The sequence below is a fragment of the Zea mays genome, chromosome 3, assembly GCF_902167145.1.
Source record: "Zea mays cultivar B73 chromosome 3, Zm-B73-REFERENCE-NAM-5.0, whole genome shotgun sequence".
Classification (NCBI taxonomy): Eukaryota; Viridiplantae; Streptophyta; class Magnoliopsida; order Poales; family Poaceae; genus Zea; species Zea mays.
In genome coordinates, this window is record NC_050098.1 from 235923155 (window position 1) to 235934200 (window position 11046).

Genomic DNA, 11046 nt, shown 5'->3' on the forward strand with positions numbered 1-11046 from the left:
TCGTATTATAATATGTTATATCTGTCTGTCTTAATTTTATAGTCATCATGTTTATATTGTTATCTGTTTATTTCCAGTTGTTCCGCAATAATCCATGAACCATGTTTATATACTTATTTTATTTATATGATTTACATGCTTCATATGCTTTGTGTTCTCATGATCCATATTGTTATGGATATTTTTGAGATCATGTTTTCTATGTTTGATTATCTATTATATGTCATCATCATAATTTTAATTTATGGAATTAAAATGGTACAGAAAATGCCTATATTTCTAACATGGACAATATTATCTTTCTCCGCACGTAATCCTAATGATACTCAGATTTTCTACACAGCTAGATTATCAGAAAAGCTGGTCAGAAAAAAGCTAAATCAAACAGACACTCTCCGCTGAAATTACGAAAAATAGATACAAATTGGGGTACGAGAAAAAAATCTTTAGAAGCTTCATAAAATTATTTTTATCTCTACTAAAATGCAAAAACTATTTAGAGAAGTATAAAAAATTCTTGAAACATTATAATCGATGTATAAACATGTTTTTTTAACTTTGTACATCCAAATATGGGTCACAACCATTACGAGTGCAAGTATGCAATGCAACATACATTAGCACTGAATGTCTTCATTCTATTCACTTGTGCTAGTTGTGTATTATGCTTTTTTGTCATGAAATAATCTTAAAATACATTTAAACATCAATTGGAATGTTATGTAAATTTTTTATTTTTAGACACGTTTTCCATTTCTCTATAAGTAATTTTTTTTTGTTGGAAGCATTTAGAGATAATTATTTTATAAGCTCTAAATATTTTATTTATATAATCATCTATCTCTAGTACTTTCTTATGATGTTTAGAAACTTAGGGGCATTTTCTGTAGTTTAAAAATCTTATCAAATACCTACTCAGGTTTTTAACTAAAACAATGGACAACCGTTTTCAAAACCACCTCAAACTAAGATAAAAAAGGTAATTTGAGCAATTTTAAGAGTTTAGAGAGTAAGGGATCTGGTTTTAAAGTTTAAGGAAAAAAAAAAAATCAAATTTCAAGGTCAACAGGAGTCTTTGCTCTTTCTATTGATTTCCTTCCATTCCCAGGCTGGGCTCACGCTTGACTGCTCGCTTTCGGGGAGAGAAAGAAGTGGAGGAATCCAAGTAGTGGGCTAGATTCTGCCCAGTCCAAATAAGCAGGCCCAACTAGCCAGCCTTATGTGTTTTTTTTCTTTCTTTCTTGCCAAGATTTCTTTCATTCAAAAAAGAAGTAAACGGAAAGTCTTGTCTCATCCACCTCCTCACGCCGGCAGGGCAGAGCAGAGCAGGTGCAGCGGATCGACATCGACCCATGGATTCTTCGGCCCTCAGCAATCCGCGTCTCATGGCGCTCATTGAGGTACCTGTTCCGCTCCGCTATGCCTAGTGGATGATTTCTTGCTACTCATCCCAATAAACCCATCGGCGGCGCATCCGCTAATCCCCACCCCCGCATGTTTTTCCTTTTTTCTTTCCTCCCGGATTCTTTGATTCCCTTGATTGATCTAGCCGAAGACGATGTTGCTCTCGCCCTGGGATAATAAATAGAACCAAGGGAATCTCGTATCAGCTGGGAGGGAGAATGCTCCTGAATCTTGGGTTTAGAGATGTGCCAGGAGTTTGTATTCAGATGCAACTGATGCTAAAACCCTAGGAGTATTCAATAGCTCTCTACTGATGAAGTATCCAGCATCGCTGCTTTAAATGTAAGTGATGCATCTTGATTCTTGATATGGAGGGGTTTCCATCATTCCAGAACTGGTTCAACTGTCAAAAGGGTCTTCAGTCCATTCTACAGTGAAAATTTTGGATGTTAGCCAACCTGTGCATACCTGATTTTGACCTGTTCCGTGTACAAGCAATAACTAGCCCTTACCCTATACTGATAAACTGCCTCACTGCTGTTGGAAGATTCTTGCTCATCCTGAAGGGCACTGCTCGGTCATTATATTTCCCCTCATTACGAAGTTTCTACATGAAAAAAAGGAGACTCCTTACTTGTTTTTTTTATAACACTTAACCAGTATTTAAAAGGTGACTCCTTACTTAATCAGTGCTGGGTCTGCCTGGGCGCCTAGGCGGCAAGGCACCACTGTTTCCCAAGGTGAGCTGGGTACGCCTGACCATCACCTAGGCGACACCTTTGAAACACTGTTGAACTATAAGTTGCTGTCACAGATCATAAATGGTACCAGAGAAATGATGCTAGTTGTTCAAGTTTAAGCAATTCTGACCCTCCAGTGCATCTATGTTATGCTATACAAGATAGGCAGGGAACCGCCTTGCTACACATCCTGTTCCTGTGAATCTAACTCAAGCTGACCCCTGTTCTGGGTCTGTCCGATGTTACATGTCGTTTCAGTAAATGGTATGGATGATTTGCGGTTTGTAGAGTAAAAATTCAGCCTGGGAATCACGCGGTTTTCTTTCCGTAGGATTAGTGAGACGTGTGTGAAGTTACTTGGTGTTTAATAGAATCAAATTCAGCATGTTCAGACTTAAGGAAATCCAATGCAAGCAGGGAGGATGGTAGGCATGACATGTTCAATGGAACTGACCGATGAACGTGAGTACCTGCAGCCATTTGATCTGACACTGGAGGAACCGGTGTCCGTGTGTTTCAGGAGGAGAAAAAAAGGGCCATGGCGAACGAGCTGGTGGCGAAGCTGACGTTTGTCTGCTGGGACAAGTGCGTGACGGGGAGCGTGGGGAGCAGCCTGAGCAGGAGCGAGACCTCGTGCCTGTCCAACTGCGCGAAACGCTTCGCCGAGGTGAAGATGATGGCCCTGCAGCGCTTCACCACTACCGGCCGCGGCTGAAGTCCCAACGGCCAACCACGCGCGCAAACGCAGGCATCTCTCTCTCTCTCTCTCTCTGCCCCTGCGTGGACGGAGCAATGTGTGTGTGTGGTGTGTCCTCTGGAGTGTGCCATTGTTGGTGAGATGGTAGAAAACTAGAAAGACATGTCAATGTATCCTATGCATTTTTTTTGTTTAAGACGGTGTTAGAATTAAGTTGATTCTGAGATGTTGATGCAAGAAGTGGCTGCGGCTCTTCCGTTCCTGCAGGGATTAAAGAAAAAGTCAAAAAAAATTTAAAAAAATTGTCTGAGCCCAGGTTCGAACTGGGGACCTTTAGTGTGTGAGACTAACGTGATAACCAACTACACCACCCAGACTGTGTGATATGAGATCATGAAAGTAATTACTTAGTAACACGATTTACATGCTGCAAATGCATAGAGCGTGAATCGGGATCATTTATGTTGGAACGAACTGCATGCAGATGATATGATAATGATATGACCTCGTCCTGATCCATTCTACTCTCTCTGAACATCCGTGAATAGCTGAACAGAACAGGGTCGAAGTCAAGGTTTCGAAAAGATCTGGTTACGGTTGAACTTAAAACTATTATTTTGTGTGGGCAGATATATTCAAAAAACATTCATGGAACGCTTTGCTAATATATATAAAGTAAGATTATTATTATTATTAACTAGGGTTTCTCGTAGAAGACGGACGAACTTTGGAGTGGTCGTGCCGTCGTGGTGGTGTGGCTATTATTGCTTCAGCGGCATGCTAAATCAAACGTTTAACTTTGCGTCCGAGTCGTGGAGCCTGGAGGAACTTTGCATTAATTAGCCCAGCTGACTGCGTACGCCAGCCAACGTATTTCTGATCGAGACCGTCGCATGCACGCATAGCGTACACTGTCACTGTGTGCAATATAATATAATACGCAGATTAACATTATGATAATATAATACGCAACAAGCTAGACCGTTCCCGTCCGACTGCCCATTTAGTTAAAACTTGCGTTACATGTCAGTCACGTTCATTCGTCTGATTGAGACGCTAGCTAGCTTGTGATCCGGAAAAAGGTCTCTGCATGCATTATTATTGGTAAGGTCGTCAGCGCCGTATATATATGCGTGATGCATGTGTTATAATAATATGACAAGTAAATTAGAGATTGATGCACGCAGTAGTAATTAAGACAGGCATCGTAATCCCCCCTTGTTTTTGGTTTAGTAGTAAATCTGCCTGCTGCTCTAAGTAGTAGTTAAAAAAACAGAGAAGCGGGGTGGGCTGCGTATAAATAGCCGGCCGGAAAGGGGGAAACGGGCAGGCAAACAACAACACACACTCGCGAGTCGCGAGCACAGATCGAACAGGCAGGCGGCCTCCGATCTGTCGCCATTGTCTCGTTGTGTTGTCCCGGAGGAGCAGCAGCAGGAGCAGGAGCGATCAGGTGGGGGTGATGCGCTGATCCGTTTCTCCCCTTCCCCGCCGCGATTTCCTCCTCTGCTTTTGTTGTCCTTGTCGCTGCTGTTCACCCCCGCCTCCTCCTGCTGCTGCGGCGGTGGATTCTGTTCTCGTATGCTTAACCAGTACCACGGACCTTCTTCCCGCAGGCCAACGCTTTGGACTCCTGGACCTACCCCGATGGCGCCAGCCTCCTCTCCGATGAGACAGTAATCCAGCGAGCGCGAGTGAGAGACAACCAGCAACCATGAGGCCAGACACGGCGGCCTCCGCCTCTCCGACTCCGAAGAAGAAACCCGACAGTAAAGCCGCGCTGGACCTCGCGTCGTGGAGCTTCAACGTCACCACGTCCGTCGGGCTCATCATGGTCAACAAGGCTCTAATGGCGACGTACGGGTTCACGTTCGGTGCGTGCATGTGTTGTGTGCTTGCTTACCTGGGGGGATCTCATCTCACGCCTCTTAATTTTGACTGTCATTATTTATTAACCGCGCTCTCTTCTTCTTGCTTGCTTCTTGTGTGGCTCCGTGGCGTGTGCTGCAGCCACGACGTTAACGGGGCTGCATTTCGCGACCACCACCGTGATGACCCTCGTGTTCCGGTGGGTCGGCCTCAGCCAGCCGTCGCAGCTGCCGTTACCGGACCTAGCCAAGTTCGTGGTGTTCTCCAACCTGTCCATCGTGGGGATGAACGTCAGCCTGATGTGGAACTCCGTCGGCTTCTACCAGGTAGCCAAGCTCTGCATGATCCCGGCGTCGTGCCTCCTGGAGGTGGTCTTGGACCGCGTGCACTACTCCCGGGACACCAGGCTCAGCATCGCGGTCGTGCTCGCAGGAGTGGCGGTGTGCACCGTCACTGACGTGAGCGTCAACGCCAGAGGCCTGGTCGCGGCCGTCGTGGCTGTCTGGAGCACGGCTCTGCAGCAGTATGTAAGTTGTTAGTCGGTCTGCTAGCTGCGCTCTTGTTCTGGAACTGATCGTTTTGTGTTGCTGCTGCAGTATGTTCATTTCCTCCAGCGCAAGCACTCTCTCAACTCGTTCAGCCTGCTGGGCCACACGGCGCCGGCGCAGGCAGGGTCGCTGCTGCTGGCAGGGCCGTTCGTTGACTACCTGCTGACAGGGCAAAGGGTGGACCACTTCAGCTTCTCGTCTCTCGCTCTGGTACCGTACGAGTCGACGAACAAGAATTCTGGAATCCGAATGCCATCCCTCACCTCACCTCACCTCACCGTTTTCTGCCGCAGTTGTTCCTCGCGCTGTCGTGCTTCATCGCGATCGGGGTCAACCTGAGCCAGTTCATCTGCATCGGCCGCTTCTCCGCCGTGTCCTTCCAGGTCCTGGGCCACATGAAGACCGTGCTCGTCCTCTCCCTCGGCTTCCTCTTCTTCGGCAAGGAAGGCCTCAGCCTCCAGGTCGTCCTCGGGATGGCCCTCGCCGTCCTCGGGATGGTGTGGTACGGGAACGCGTCCGCTAAACCGGGCGGCAAGGAGCGCCGCGGCAAAGACCTGCCGGTGACCCTCAAACAAGACAAGGACGACACTGACAAATAATCATTTGTTATAGTTACAGGTATACGTGTAATCGTTTAATCACATGGTGCAATTGTTTGCCAAAACATTGAACAATTTCCCTTGGTATACGTGTTTTTGTGTGTGTTTGCCAAAACATTGAACGATTTGGTTTGTAAACGCGTACAAGGTGTGGACCCTTCAATCGCACACCCACAGCATGGCAACATGGCCTACAGCCCGCAATAGCAGGAACGGCGTATAGAACTACGGATCACAAAGGGCCGTAGCTTTGCTGCGCACATTTATGTACCCAACTATAAGCATACACCTATAGTACAGGGCACACCAGGATCAAGAAATGGTCATTTTCGACTCACAACACAAGAGCGAACTTTGTGCCATGATTTAAGAACAGCGACAAGATCTTCCAAAACTAAACGGCAAGGCAAACACACACACACACAGAGAGAGAGAGAAAAATTCGCAAGAAATTCTTGAAGTAAAAAAACAACAACAAAAAAAAACCTTGAATGTTAGAGAGCAACCAACAACTCAATCATATCCCTCAGAATGCCACATCTCAACAGGTATTGGTTCCTTCAACCTCTCATCGGAGGGAGCACCAACTGAATGAGCACTCACTCAGATTACTAAAATGCTCATCACAGGGATATGCAGAAATTAACATGCAAGGGGCGAATAGAAGGGGAACTGGCGTTCTGCTAACATATCACAATGCAACTGCTGATTCGGTCTAGCCTTGTATCAGCTATAAGCAGAACTTTCTGGAGCAAGCAAAACACGTCTCAATTTACCAGCTTGCTGGCAAAAACACATCCCAATCAACATTGCATTCCAGAGGCCATCTAAATCCCAGAAATACGAATAACAAAAACACGAGTTTCATATTTGCCATATCAATCTCCAACAACCATTATTTATGACGCCAGTTGGCCCATGTCGTAAACGACAACACCCAGTCGGCCAGTCCAAACATTACCTGCTGCTACGACTACCGCTGACCTGCTGCTCTATCCCTCAACATCCTGTCTCGCTCCTCCTTCATCTTGTTCGCAATCTCGATTACCTTCGGGTTATGCAAACGGTCCATGACATACTTCTTTTCCTCCGCTTGTATTTCCTTTATGGCACTCGGGTATGGATTCGGAGGTGGCTTCCTCCCTTCGCTGCGGGCGATTTCTTTCAGCTCCTTGTACGCTTTCTTCTTTGCCTTCTTCTCTGTCCGGTACTCGTTCTAGAAAAAAAAATAGGATGGCGGTTATACAACTGATGCCTAATTAAAGCTGGTGGCGTTCAAACTTGAATGACTCATCAGTAACTTTGAGTTTTACAGCGAGGCGTAGGATCAGATTTTTCTGTTTAACGGTGTCTGGTAAAATTAAATGAAAGGGTTATAGATGAGAATGATTACATCTGCTACAGCCATCGCAACATCTTCATCGACTCCTTGCTCTTTCAACTCCAGGACACGCCAAGCAAACACTCGAGCTGGCGGTGGATCAAATCCACTTATCCTGAAAAGGATGGACAAGCGATACATCTTGTGTTCAGAGTGAGAAGCTCAAATTGATCAGGCCCAAGAAATAGAGAGGAAAATGTTCCAGAGAAGAGGACCAAAACAGTCCTATTTTGTTGGACCCAGAGACAGGGTCAATTATCAAGTGTTGGCCTACAGATCGAAACTGAAGATAGTCGCCAACTACCAAACCAATCGCATCCTTCACATTAAGCAACTGTTTTCACTAATCCAATTATAACAGTATTTATAAGCAAGGTTATCTGTCAGTCGGGCTTATCGGTGCCATGCCGATCAGTACTATTTTAACTATACAGCATTTGCAGAATGATGTTTATATAAGGAAACCACATAAGAAAAGAGAGGGATCTTACTTGATTGCATCATGGTAAAGCGAATCTGGATGTATTCTGTTGAACTTCGTGACATACACATCCTCAGGAAGCACCAGAGTCTTGATCTTCCCCTCTGGGCGAGGAAATGTCACTGGCGGAGCCCTGATAGATAGGCGCCACTTGTTTCAGTAGACCAGAAAGCAGCATGAAGAACAAGAATGGAAATATTACAGTAGACATATGATAAGGCACTTTTAAACAAGTTAAGAAATAGCAATCTTCTGTTCATACAAATGTTAAATGTAGCACAACTGAACCAAACGAATCACCAAACAAGCTAATGGCAACAAAAACTAAGGGCTTGTTTGGAAGCACACAAGTTTAGCTGGGAGATGCCAGCTTCTTGGTTTTTCAAAAACTGGAAATCCAATTTCTATAAACTGGTATAGTTGGAACCACTCTCCACTTTCCATAAACCAGTTTCTGGGTGCTTCCAAACAGGCCCTAAGAAGCAGTCAAGAATCACATCCATAAGCAATACCGTGGGGCTCAGGGTCTTATTTAGAGAACAGTTCGGCACCCAACCAACACAGCGGTTTCAGCACGAAATCATTTTCGTTTATTACCACATGACTAGAAATTATGGATCCGTTGTCCATGGATGAGCAATCAACTGGAGGAAAACTTATGCGATTGCTCGTAGAGCGGTGCGGTGTTCACAGAATCCAAACAACCCTAATAAAATGGTCCATTATCCTGACCTAACGGCGTCACGGATGGATAAATGGTCAATTATCCTGACCTAACGGAGCCACGGATGGATAAATGGTCAATTATCCTGACCTAACGGAGCCACGGATGGATCGAGAAATGCAAGTGCAAGGGCACAACTAGGAACGAGGAAAGAGAGGTTGGCGTAGCGAGCACCGACCGTTCCAAGGCCTTGAGCCACCGGGGCTCGGGCCTGGCGAGGCCCTTCACCAGCTTACGCATCCTCGTCAGCAGGTCACCCCGCATGTACGACATCTCCCTCCCCTCCGCTGTAGAGACTTCCTCCTCGTCGGGGAGATCTGGAAGTCGCAGAGGCCTCGCCCTCGCCGCTGCCGCCGCCGCCGGACTTCAGAATGGACGACAAGTCTCACTTACTGGGTATGGACGTGTGCAGGTAAATGGGCCGCAGAAGAAAAAGGCCAAAAGAACCCATTTCAGGCGCAGGGCACCAGAGCCTGTCGAAGAAACCTAGCGAACAAAGCCCAAAAAACTCCTCTACCCTGTCTCACTCTTAGCGTCGTTGTTCGAAGGGCGGCGCGTGTAGAGGGGTCCAATGCTGTCACAGCGGGTAAGTAGGGTCCTGGTGGCCAGATCCTTCAAAGAAAAACCAGAAGGGTCAAACTCAATGAATCAGGAATTATCGGTAGTGAACCGACGAACAGAAAGGAGATTGTGAGTGATGTGAGGGGCGACAAGAACATCATTGAGATGGAACGGTCCGGAGAGAACCGAGGCACCTATTGAGGTGATCAGGAGAGTGGAACCATTCCCAACGACGATCGAAGTGGGGTGGGAGGAATGAGGCGGGTGAGAGGAAGATAACATGCCTGCAGTGGGGGGTGGTGTGGTAGGATGCACCGGAGTCGACAACCCAGTCGAAGGAGGGTGGAGCCAACGCCATGGTGTTGTAGGTGCCGGCAAGGGAGGCTGTGTCCCAACCGCCAGCCGGGGGCGAACAGGGAGTCACCGGAGGCACGAGCTGAGGTGGAGTCGGGGTCGTCGAGGGTACGTCGTACGGGAGCATTGAAAGTCGCCTAGAGGGGGGTGAATAAGGCGAATCTGAAATTTATAAACTCAAACACAACTACAAGTCGGGTTAGCGTTAGAAATATAAACAAGTCCGAGAGAGAGGGCACAAAACAAATCGTGAGTAAATAAAGAGCGAGACACGATGATTTGTTTTACCGAGGTTCGGTTCTTTCAAACCTACTCCCCATTGAGGTGGTCACAAAGACCGGGTCTCTTTCAACCCTTTCCCTCTCTCAAACGGTCACTTAGACCGAGTGAGCTTCTCTTCTCAAACAAACGGAACACAAAGTTCCCGCAAGGACCACCACACAATTGGTGTCTCTTGCCTTGGTTACAATTGAGTTTGATCACAAGAAGAATGAGAAAGAAAAGAAGCAATCCAAGTACAAGAGCTCAAATGAACACAAATATCACTCTCTCACTAGTCACTATTGATTTGAGTTGTCTTTGGACTTGGGAGAGGATTTGATCTCTTTGGAGTGTCTAGAATTGAATGGTATAGCTCTTGTAATGTGTTGAAGGTGGAAAACTTGGATGCCATTGAATGTGGGGTGGTTGGGGTATTTATAGCCCCAACCACCAAAAATGGTCGTTGGAAGACTGCTATCGCATGGCGCACCAGACAGTCCGGTGCGCCACCAGACACTGTCCGGTGCGCCAGCCACGTCAGCCAGCCGTTGGGGTTCGACCGTTGGAGCTCTGACTTGTGGGGCCTCTGGGCTGTCCGGTGGTGCACCGGACAGGTCCTGTAGACTGTCCGGTGCGCCAACTGCGCGTGCTCTGTCCTCTGCGCACGCAGGCGCGCATTAAATGCGTTGCAGTCGACCGTTGCACGCGAAGTAGCCGTTGCTCCGCTGGCACACCGGACAGTCCGGTGAATTATAGCGGAGCGGCCTCCCATTTTCCCGAAGGTAGCGAGTTCAGCGTCGAGTGCCCTGGTGCACCGGACACTGTCCGGTGGCACACCGGACAGTCCGGTGCACCAGACCAGGGTGCCTTTTGGGATGTCTTTTGCTCTCTTTGTTTGAACCCTTTCTTGGTCTTTTTATTGGCTTATTGTGAACCTTTGGCACCTGTAGAACTTATAGACTAGAGCAAACTAGTTAGTCCAATTATTTGTGTTGGGCAATTCAACCACCAAAATCCGTTAGGAAAAAGGTGTAAGGCTAATTCCCTTTCAATCTCCCCCTTTTTGGTGATTGATGCCAACACAAACTAAAGCAAATATAGAAGTGCATAATTGTAAGTGCAAAGGTTACTTAGAATTGAGCCAATAAATATTTTCGCAAGATATGCATGGATTGTTTCTTTATTTTCACCATTTTGGACCACACTTGCACCACATGTTTTGTTTTTGCAAATTCTTTTGTAAATTCTTTTCAAAGTCCTTTTGCAAATAGTCAAAGGTAAATGAATAATATTTTGAGAAGATTTGAAATTTTCTCCCCCTGAATAAAATCCTCCTCTTAGTGTTCAAGAGGGTTTTAAGACACCAATTTGAAAATACTACTTTCTCCCCCTTTTTAATACAATAAGATATCAATTGAAAATTTCAT

The 11046-nt window shown here is 46.4% G+C and overlaps 3 protein-coding genes and 1 non-coding gene across 4 annotated transcripts; 2 read left to right on the forward strand and 2 right to left on the reverse strand.

The window, feature by feature from the left end:
* The first annotated feature begins 1258 nt into the window (after positions 1-1258).
* On the forward strand, positions 1259-3102 carry LOC100280763 (uncharacterized). The gene is made up of 2 exons (NM_001153684.1): positions 1259-1400; positions 2665-3102. The coding sequence occupies exons 1-2, from the start codon at positions 1353-1355 to the stop codon at positions 2857-2859; spliced, it is 243 nt and encodes an 80-aa protein (NP_001147156.1). The 5' UTR covers positions 1259-1352; the 3' UTR covers positions 2860-3102.
* A 42-nt stretch (positions 3103-3144) lies between these two features.
* TRNAV-CAC (transfer RNA valine (anticodon CAC)) lies at positions 3145-3218 on the reverse strand. Its single transcript has one exon. It is a non-coding gene; the product is annotated as a tRNA-Val (tRNA).
* Positions 3219-4176: 958 nt separating this feature from the next.
* Positions 4177-6005, forward strand: LOC100284629 (integral membrane protein like). Its single transcript, NM_001157524.2, has 5 exons — positions 4177-4294; positions 4458-4715; positions 4852-5237; positions 5307-5468; positions 5552-6005. Exons 2-5 carry the CDS (start codon positions 4556-4558, stop codon positions 5855-5857), a joined length of 1014 nt encoding a protein of 337 aa, NP_001150996.2. The 5' UTR covers positions 4177-4294; positions 4458-4555; the 3' UTR covers positions 5858-6005.
* Positions 6006-6726: 721 nt separating this feature from the next.
* LOC100276754 (uncharacterized) lies at positions 6727-8868 on the reverse strand. Its single transcript, NM_001150469.2, has 4 exons — positions 8622-8868; positions 7730-7852; positions 7251-7353; positions 6727-7073 (listed from the first exon to the last, which is right to left on the reverse strand). The coding sequence occupies exons 1-4, from the start codon at positions 8714-8716 to the stop codon at positions 6831-6833; spliced, it is 564 nt and encodes a 187-aa protein (NP_001143941.1). The 5' UTR covers positions 8717-8868; the 3' UTR covers positions 6727-6830.
* Positions 8869-11046: the final 2178 nt, after the last annotated feature.

What these genes read in the sequence shown, in the direction of transcription:
- LOC100276754 (NM_001150469.2), bottom strand. Translation starts at nt 8,716, where the DNA reads ATGTCGTACATGCGGGGTGACCTGCTGACGAGGATGCGTAAGCTGGTG. An exon ending in TGGCTCAAGGCCTTGGAACG is followed by an intron (nt 7,853 to 8,621) that starts GTCGGTGCTCGC and finishes CCTATCTATCAG; the next exon opens with GGCTCCGCCAGTGACATTTC. An exon ending in CTTTACCATGATGCAATCAA is followed by an intron (nt 7,354 to 7,729) that starts GTAAGATCCCTC and finishes CATCCTTTTCAG; the next exon opens with GATAAGTGGATTTGATCCAC.
- LOC100280763 (NM_001153684.1), top strand. Translation starts at nt 1,353, where the DNA reads ATGGATTCTTCGGCCCTCAGCAATCCGCGTCTCATGGCGCTCATTGAG. An exon ending in GTCTCATGGCGCTCATTGAG is followed by an intron (nt 1,401 to 2,664) that starts GTACCTGTTCCG and finishes CGTGTGTTTCAG; the next exon opens with GAGGAGAAAAAAAGGGCCAT.
- LOC100284629 (NM_001157524.2), top strand. Translation starts at nt 4,556, where the DNA reads ATGAGGCCAGACACGGCGGCCTCCGCCTCTCCGACTCCGAAGAAGAAA. An exon ending in GACGTACGGGTTCACGTTCG is followed by an intron (nt 4,716 to 4,851) that starts GTGCGTGCATGT and finishes CGTGTGCTGCAG; the next exon opens with CCACGACGTTAACGGGGCTG. An exon ending in GCACGGCTCTGCAGCAGTAT is followed by an intron (nt 5,238 to 5,306) that starts GTAAGTTGTTAG and finishes TTGCTGCTGCAG; the next exon opens with TATGTTCATTTCCTCCAGCG.